Source organism: Lipotes vexillifer, unplaced genomic scaffold (assembly GCF_000442215.2).
Source record: "Lipotes vexillifer unplaced genomic scaffold, Lipotes_vexillifer_v1.1 scaffold505, whole genome shotgun sequence".
Classification (NCBI taxonomy): Eukaryota; Metazoa; Chordata; class Mammalia; order Artiodactyla; family Lipotidae; genus Lipotes; species Lipotes vexillifer.
Window position 1 is genome coordinate 26,101 of NW_006785581.1, and position 9,647 is coordinate 35,747.

The window sequence follows — 9,647 nt, forward strand, 5'->3', positions numbered from 1 at the left end:
CAGGAGCCACGTACAACTGCGTTTCCTGCCAGTCCTTCCAAGGCCGTGATGGTCATCAGCAAGACCAGGGTCAGGGTCACCACACTGAAAGTCTGAGGAAGGTCCTGGTCACTTCGATTCACTGGTGTGAGTTCTGTCTCCCAGGCTGGGGTGGTTGGATCCAAGCTCAGAAACCCTCCACTGCTGCTCCTGGGAACACAAACAAGACGCGAACACCTGCTATGTGATCACCGATCCTCACGGCCACCCTACGAGGTGGGAATTACCGTCCCTGTGTTACAGAGGAGGGAACTGGAGCCTTGCAGAGATTAAGATGCTTACTGACGTCCACACAGCCCTGGAGACCTGGAACCTGGATTCAAACCCAGTTCTCTCTGACTCAAGTGCCTGGGCTCTCTCTACTGCAACACGGACTCTCTACTGACATGGGAATGTTACCTCCACTCACCCTCCCAGGGCATGTCATGTCTGCAGGAGGAGAAAAATCTGGACAGGTTATGTGGGGGTGACAATAGGCGTCTGTGAGGAGGCTATAAGAAGAGATAGGTCTTCTCTATTTGTCATCAAGTCTCATTTCCATCTTCTGTACCCTTCTCTGCATCCTGCGAGGAGATGTCTCTGTGCCTAATTGATGATCTCCCTCTCCCTCTGGCTCCCGTTTGCTTCCAGAGGAAGGGAGACACTGACAGGAAGCTGGAGGGCAGAAAGAGAGTGATTTGGGTTTTTTAACTCCCTGGCTGTCTCCCTGCCAGGCTGTGAGTTGGCAGTGGCAGTGTTAGTCTACCTCAAGACATAGCCCCTGTCTGGTGGCCCTTTCCTACAGCCATAGTGACAACTATAGCTATAGCCAGAGCCCTCCCTGAGTTCTGGTAACTACTCCTTCCTTTTCCCCTTTAGGCCCAGCAGTGGTAACAGTGCCCTATGAAGACTTGTCTTGGGGGCTTCAGCATCCCTTATAGATTCCCCTTAGCTGTGCCCACACCTTTGTAACCAGTCCCTCATTAACCTCTCCTCAATTACCCATTATATTGTGCTCTGTATTTTCTGCTGGGACAATGCCAGATATAAGGATACAAAAAACAAAACAAACAAAACAAAACAAAAAACAATGAACAGCAAGCAAATCTGTGAAACCTGAGGTTAGTAACAACAATTTAGTTTGGGAATGCAATGCCAGCATGCCATCTCACTGCCTAAATTAAAATTAGCAGAATATTTCTGTTTATAGTTGCAGATTTGAGTGTTTAGAGAGAAAGGGAGCATATAGGGAGATGGGACGGAAGCAGAAAGAACCTGGCTGATCCCGTTTGGCTCTCCCATAGTCCAAGCTACCAGCAGCCAAAGCTTCCATCGGGAGCTTCATGTCTCCCGACTGTGGCTGATGGGTACTCGTGCTCCCTGCCTGCCTTACCCCAACATGAATTCATGAGCATGTGAACTAAGGGGAAAACAAATCTACCTTTGATCGAAGATAGTTCTTGAGCAAACTCTTACCTTAACACCATTCTTCTTGCTGGAGGTGGTGAGTGGGAAAGAAAGAGCTTTCCCGGGATTGACAAACAGCAGAGAATGCTTTTCCACCCTCTGGATGGGGAGGTGCCTGCAGTAGCAGGAAAGAAACCTGGTGACCGAGGGAGGCTTATCAAGATGCTGGACAGCCCCCGTGATTTCCTGCACGAGGGGTACTGGCAAATGATAGATCCTGGAGATGAGTGAGACAAGAAACCTCATGAGATGTTTCTCATTTGCCCTGACTCCAGTCACTTATCTCAGCCTCTCTACCCATCCTACCCAATCCGGTCACCTTCCCTGTGAGGAATGGCTGTCCCAAAGCCTTTTGCTGCCCCCTGTGAGCCTGTGCAGGAAGCTGGCCCACCAAGCAACGGGAGCTTCCCTAGCTAAAGAATAGTTTGCTTGGCATACAAGGCAAGGCCCTGCGTGGCCTGGCTCACTTGATCTTTTAAAATTTAATCACAGAAGTAATGAGTGCACATTCATTTTATTTCAGATGACACCAAGGTGTATAAAATGAAATGTAGGGCTTCCCTGGTGGCGCAGTGGTTGAGAGTCCGCCTGCCGATGCAGGGGACACGGGTTCGTGCCCTGGTCCGGGAAAATCCCACATGCCGTGGAGCGGCTGGGCCCGTGAGCCATGGCCGCTGAGCCTGTGCATCTGGAGCCTGTGCTCCGCAACGGGAGAGGCCACAACAGTGAGAGGCCCGCGTATCGCAAAAAAAAAAAAAAAAAGAAATGTAAAGGATCTCCAAATCTCATTCCCCAATAGCAACCAATGTCCAGTTTCCTTTCTTAATGCTTATAGAAGTCAATATTGTAGCTTTATATAACAAAAAACTACATTTATATTTTTGATTTATCAACATCAACAACAGGGTACATTGAGTTCCCTTTTGAAAGATAAGGAATTTAGCATACCACATGCACTCTCTGTCACCTTTCTCCCTCTACATCATGTTATTTGTTAGCTAGATTATTTTTATACCCTGAGAAAACCATAATTCAAAAAGAGTCATGTACCAAAATGTTCATTGCAGCTCTATTTACAATAGCCCGGAGATGGAAACAACCTAAGTGTCCATCATCGGATGAATGGATAAAGAAGATGTGGCACGTATATACAATGGAATATTACTCAGCCATAAAAAGAAATGAAATTGAGCTATTTGCAATGAGGTGGATGGACCTAGAGTCTGTCATACAGAGTGAAGTAAGTCAGAAAGAGAAAGACAAATACCGTATGCTAACACATATATATGGAATTTAAGGAAAAAGAAGTCATGAAGAACCTAGGGGTAAGACAGGAATAAAGACACAGACCTACTAGAGAATGGACTTGAGGACACGGGAAGGGGTAAGGGTAAGCCGTGACAAAGTGAGAGAGTGGCATGGACATATATACACTACCAAACGTAAAACAGATAGGTAGTGGGAAGCAGCCACATAGCACAGGGATATCGTTTTGGTGCTTTGTGACCACCTAGAGGGGTGGGATAGGGAGGGTGGGAGGGAGGGAGATGCAAGAGGGAAGAGATATGGGAACATGTGTATATGTATAACTGATTCACTTTGTTATAAAGCAGAAACTAACACACCATTGTAAACCAATTATACTCCAATAAAGATGTTTAAAAAAAAAAAGATTGGGCTTCCCTGGTGGCGCAGTGGTTGAGAGTCCGCCTGCCGATGCAGGAGACACGGGTTCGTGCCCCGGTCTGGGAAGATCCCACATGCCGCGGAGCGGCTGGGCCCGTGAGCCATAGCCATGGCCGCTGAGCCTGCGCGTCCGGAACCTGTGCTCCGCAACGGGAGAGGCCACAACAGTAAGAGGCCCGCATACCGCCAAAAAAAAAAAAAATATTTTTAGATTGTCTAGAGCCAATCAGTATTTTCAGTCTTAGCTCCTATGACTTCCTTTCGTGTGCCCATGCTACCACCAAATTGAGTTACTTGTTTCCTTTGAAAACTTAACTATGAAGCACTTAAAGCAATCAGAAAAGTGTATTCACTCATGTGCTCCTTTACCCAACACTATTGTGTGCCTATGCTGTGCCAGGCTCTGTTCCAGGCAGTGAAGATGTGATGACAACACACAGGACTATGCCCCTTATGTTCCCCAGGAGCTGGTGAGCTCACCCTGGGAGTGAGCATTCGGGAAGAGGTTTGAGACCCAACATTAGGGCCTCCAACCTCCAGGGACTTGGAAGAAGAGGATGACTCAGCAGCAGAGTAGTGAAAAGCAGCTACTGAAGGAGTAAGCTAGGAGAGCATCCTAGAGACAGAACGGAAAAACTAGTTCTAGAAGATGGGAGTGAGCGATAGCATCCGTCCTACTCGAGAGACTGGGTAAGATGAAGACCAAGAATTGACCTTGGGATGCGCAATAGGGAGTCATGGCCGATCTTGACAGGCATGATTCCAGGGGACGGTGAGGCTGGAAAATGGAAGGTTGTGGATTTTGGAGAGAACAGTGTGATATCAGACCTGGAAAACCCCGGAGAGTCAACATGAGAAGCTACCACAAAGACAGGTAGCTTAGAAAGGTGGCTGGGGACAAAATTACTCTACAGGAAGCAACAGATTTCCTACGTATGAAAAAAAGTGAGAAACTATAATAAAATGAGGCTTCACCTGCTTCTGGAGAGAAAAAGAAATCAGTGAGGACTGATCAGCCCAACAAGAAATTAGAACACATTCTAAAGCCTCGGTGAATACAGCAATGAGGTTCTAACATAAAAACAGACAGAGAGATTGATGGAGCAGGGCAGAGGGTCTCAGGAGTCAAATATAAATGCATATGGAATCCAGTATATGATAAAGAGGCCACTTCAGATGGGAGGAGGTAGAGATAAAATAATAAAAATAATAAATTGATAAGAGTCATGGGGCAGCTGGGAAGCCATCTAGAATAAAATACTGTAGGAATCATACCTCATATCTTACACCATGTTAACTTTAAAATGGATTGTATATTTAAATATAAATAAGAGAAGCAAAAAGAATTAGAAGGAAACATGGGGACATTCTTTTATAACTCTGGATTGGGGAAGATCTTCCTAACCCTGACACAAAACTCAGAGGTCATAAATAAAAATATTGAATAAAAATAATTGAAAATTAAAAATAATTTTTCTGCATGGAAAAGGCCACCATAGGCAAGTCAAACAACAAACTGGGAAAAAGTATTTATAATGCATATCTTGGACAAAAATACCTATATCTATGTCCATATCTATATCTATATCTATCTATATCTCCAACACGTTACTAAGAGAGAACCCTAACAACCTAATAAGAAAATGACCAACTCAGTTCCTACAAAACCCATGTTTCTTAAACGTGAGAAAAAAATGCTGTACTCATGATGAGAAAGAGTAGTTGAGACTCTACCAAGATATTTCCATCTTCAGATTTTCAAATATTCAAAAGTTTGATACTGAATGTTCGAGAATGCGTGAGGAAAGTGGCGCTCTCGCGTGATGGGCACCCCCAAGCAAAACTTTGTCCCAAAAAGGAAGCTGCTCATAAGACTCTTTACACAAACCTGTGCTGGTGAGAGATGTGGCGGCAGCCCTGAGAGTTTAGTGAACAGTCATTACAATCACCACATCATCAGGAACAGGTCTCTAAACCTTCCCATTTTTTAAAGATTTCTCAAAAAATGGCAGGAGAAGAGGAAGTTCTTTGGTGCTGTCCAGAAGGTCACTGGCTTTACGGAGGATTTTTTTTTTCTGCTCAACTTGTCTGGAAGTCTTATGATTTATCTATTTTCCAGGCAATTACCGTAGCTATTTAACATACTTATGCAAAGTCTAAAGGCAGCCTTAGTGTGATAGCTCTGTAGCCACAACCTTGCACCTGGACACAAGGGTTCACCAGCAGGTTGTATTTCAGCTCCCATTCCCCTCCTTTGCCCTGGACTTTGTTTGGTGTGGTGGACAAATTATACAACTGTCCCCAGAAGTCTGCCCGCCTCATGAACATCACCAAGACCTCAGAAAGCTTTAACCTCTTTCTCCTTCCTCCCAATCAACTGTGCTCCAGTAGGTTTTTTTTTGTTTTTTGTTTGTTTGTTTGTTTTGTTTTGTTTTTTGCAGTACACGGGCCTCTCATTGTTGTGGCCTCTCCTGCCGTGGAGCACAGGCTCCAGACGCGCAGGCTCAGCTGCCATGGCTCACGGGCCCAGCCACTCCGCGGCATGTGGGATCCTCCCGGACTGGGGCACGAACCCATGTCCCCTGCATTGGCAGGCGGACTCTCAACCACTGCGCCACCAGGGAAGCCCCAGTACGTTATTTTGACTCTGTTCTCTTCGCCCCCCTCCCAAGAAATTAAACATTTATTATAGTTTTAAAGAGTCAGTGTTTGTTCAAATGTATCTCCATAGTCACCAATGTTTTTGCTCACCCTCGCATTTCACATCTCACATCTTCCATTCCTCGAAATACGTTCTTCAGAAGTTCCTTTTGTGAGAGTCTATGCGTGGTTAATGCCCTCGTTTTTCTCTGTCTGCAAATGTCATTGTTTCGCCCTCATTTTCTAGAGGGTTTTTCCAGGCTGGCCTTGTAGTGTGACAGTTACTGTCCTCCAGCACATTGAAGATCCACTGTCTTTGGCTGCCAATGTTACTCTTGTGAGACTGGCCATCAGTCAAGTTGCCAATCACTTGCAGTGATCTGCCTTTTTTCTTTCTAAGAGCTTTCCTTTTCCTCTGGTGTGGTACACTTTCACCAAAATGTGTCTGGTGGCTTTCTCTTTATATCATGTTTTTGGGGTTTGTGGTGTTTCCTGGATTTCTAGATGATTTTATGCTATTATTTCTTCCAATATTGCATGGTGGTTAAGAACACAAACTCTGGAGCCAGGCTACTTGGCATCTCTGTGTGACCTTGGACAAATGTTCTAACTCCTCTATGTTTCAATTTCCTCATCTGGAAAATGGGGATTGGGCTTCCCTGGTGGCGCAGTGGTTGAGAGTCCGCCTGCCGATGCAGGGGACACGGATTCGTGCCCCAGTCCGGGAGGATCCCACATGCCGTGAAGTGGCTGGGCCCGTGAGCCATGGCCGCTGAGCCTGCGCGTCCGGAGCCTGTGCTCCGCAATGGGAGAGGGCACAACAGTGAGAGGCCCGCGTACCACAAAAAAAAAAAAAGTGGGGATGACATTATGACCTACCTATAGGTTTGTTGTGAACGTTAGTGAGTTAATTATATAATAGTTTAGAACAGGGACACATGGTAAGTACTATATACTAATTGGCTCCTATGATTATTTTTATTATTATCTCTTTCTAGAAGTTTCATTCAACATATGTTAGTGTTTCTCTTTCTACTCTCCATATCCCTTAACACCTTTTTCTTACTTTCCATCTCTCTGGCTCCTAGGCAGCTTTCTGGGTAATTTCTACAGATGGATATTCTAAGTTTCTGGTCTCTTTTCCACTGTGTCTAATCTTCTGTTTAATTCATCCACTGAATTTTAAATTCAATTTTTATATTATTAATTTCTAGAAGTTCTACTTGAGATTTTGTTTTTAAATTTGCTTGGGCAGCTTTTGGCTTGGTCTTGATGCTGGCTCACATTGTCAGTTCTCTTTTATGTCTTTAACCCTATTTAACATAGCAATATTATAATTCTCCATCTGAAAATTCCAATGCCAAAGTCTTATCTATGTCTGATTTTACTGTCTATTGTTTCTTCTATCTTTTCATATGGTGCCTTGTTTCTTTGTGTATTTGTAATTTTAGACTGTCAGCTGCTCACTTTCCTTGGGACTTTATTTGTGGGAATTCCTTGAGGTCTGAATTACAGTTGAGTTCTTCTAGAGAAGATTTGTGGAGGGTTTTTTTGCTGATTGACTCAGGAAACTTCCCGACATGGCTCTCATCTATCAGGATGTCCCCAGAAACCTCATCTGTCATTTGAAGTTTTAGGGAGACAACAGGTTGTGTGACTTTGGACCATAGTGTGTCTTGTGGCTACAAATTCTCAAGAGAAAATTTCTCTTCACCTACATCCAAGCTTGGTCAAACAATTTCCTCGTGGTTTTATTTCTCACTAATGAGAAATACGCTAAGGTTTAGTCTTTGAGGTCTCAATTTTTCATGCGGCACCCCTGTTAGACTTCCCACTTTTGGGTTGTCCTAAAACTTTATCTTATACCCTTGCTAGATCATGCAGGGCCTGTAGTAGTCATACTAGGAAATATGAGTTTCCTTCTGAGAGCAAAGGGGGTCCACTTAAGGAATTTAAGCAAGGAAGTAACTTGATCAGCTCTGCACTTCAGAAGAGTCTCTCGGGCTGCTGGGAGGAGAATATATAGAATATAGATGAGGCTATAAGTCTCTCGTCAGACCTCTACATGGAAACGACTGCATGAATACTATGATACGTGCATACAAAGTATACAACTATTTATGCTGTTTTGTAATATGTAATATATTTCCAGTTCGATAATTATTAATTGTGGAACCTGTTTTGCCATAGTTCCTTATCCTTAAAATGAGATGCTTTCCAGCTGTGATGAATCTAAAATGAAATCCCTGGTACCTGTGGAGGCTTCCTTCTTTCATGTACCCTCCCCTCTCCTTGGATTTGCTTTGTACCAAAGAGAGTGGAGACCTCAAATGGGGATCTCTCTGAGGCCAAACTTGATCCCAGGATGACTCTCATTCATTAGGTCCTTTATGGTTCCTGGAGGCTCCCCTTTTCATCACTGTGATATACTCATCAGTGTAGGCTCCTCTCCATGGCCCCAAATTTTGTTATGAATTCTTTCCATTAGAATTGAGAATGCAGGGCGGTGCCATTTAGAAAGTCCCTATAATGGGCAGTTTTGTTGGGGATTATGTGTTGCGGGGAGGGTGTGTGTGTGTGTGTGTGTGTGTGTGTGTGTGTGTAGCTGATTTTACTACATGAGCTTGCATAGATACATATTTTGGAAGTGGGTGGGTGGCTCATCGCTGATCTGGGCCTCTTCTCATTCCACTCCGTGCAGTTATCAGCAGCCACTGAAAGCCGAGCAGGTGCAATGACCAGGAGAGGGGGAGTATCCTGATGATGTCATTTGAACTTGGATCCTACTATGCCTGGAGCCAGGTTCTCTTGAAGACCCCCAGTTATTTGAACCAGTAATGTCCCATTTTTGCCAAAATGAATTTCATTTGGGCCTGTCCTTGGCTCACACAGCCATAAATGTGTCCATATCAAAGCATTTATCACACAGTACTTTAAGCATCTGAGGACATGGTTTCTCTCCCACTGCACTATGAGCTCTTTGAGAATAACGAACATGTCTTTGATTCCCAGGGCCTGGGATAGTGCCTGACCCCATGCTCAGCAATTGTTTTTTGAAGTGCATACACTTGTGTCTGCAAGCATGAGTGAATTAGTGATTGAATAGATGACTTGGAGAGGTGAAGGTTGGGAAGTCATTCTGGGCAGAGAACTTTTAAAGCTTCACTGTGAGAAACATCTGCCAGTAGAAGAGCAAAACAAAATGAAGGCAAAGAAAATTTGACAGGTTAAAGTCCACTTTAAAATGTCCCCAACAGTTAAGAAGCCCAGCCCTTTTAGATTAGTTTCCCAATGCCTGTACTATTTGGGAAGCAGTGTATTGAGAGAGTGGGGGAGCAGGCCACAGTGACATAGAGAGTCACAGGGGGGTCCAGGAAAGTGGAAGCAGAATACGCTGGGGTTGGGGGTGGGGACAGAAAGGTCCCTGGGTTGCAGGATCCTTCCTATAAAAACCCCCTTTGGAAAATGGGCTTCACCGATCTCTTGTCTCTTCTTCTTTTTTTTTTTTTTTCTTTAAAGATTGTAGCCTTATTTTATTTTATTTATTTTTTTTTGGCTGTGCGGTGCGGCATGCGGAATGTTAGTTCCCTGCCCAGGGATTGAACCCGTGCCCCCTGTGTTGAGAGCACAGAGTCTTAACCACTGGACTGACAGGGAAGTCCCTCTTGTCTCTTCTTGACCAGGGATGGAAGACTAAGGGTGCGTAATCAGAATGACGGTTGATCTGTGGTGGCCCTGCCATGGGGTGCTGGAGGACTGGATCAAAGTTAGTCTGAACTGGTTGGATGGAAGGAGAAACAGTTATATTACTTCAGCAAGGGAAACAGGAGTTAAGC

At 44.6% G+C, this 9,647-nt stretch overlaps 1 protein-coding gene across 1 annotated transcript in view; it reads right to left on the minus strand.

Moving 5' to 3' along the window:
- The window catches only part of MRGPRX2 (MAS related GPR family member X2), a 19,339-nt gene that overhangs the window by 841 nt on the left and 8,851 nt on the right, over positions 1-9,647 (minus strand). Inside the window, 2 exon segments of the mRNA XM_007457641.1 lie at positions 1-11; positions 14-189. The exon segment at positions 1-11 is cut by the window's left edge and continues 349 nt beyond it. Of these exon segments, the coding sequence (XP_007457703.1) occupies positions 1-11; positions 14-189 (187 nt within the window).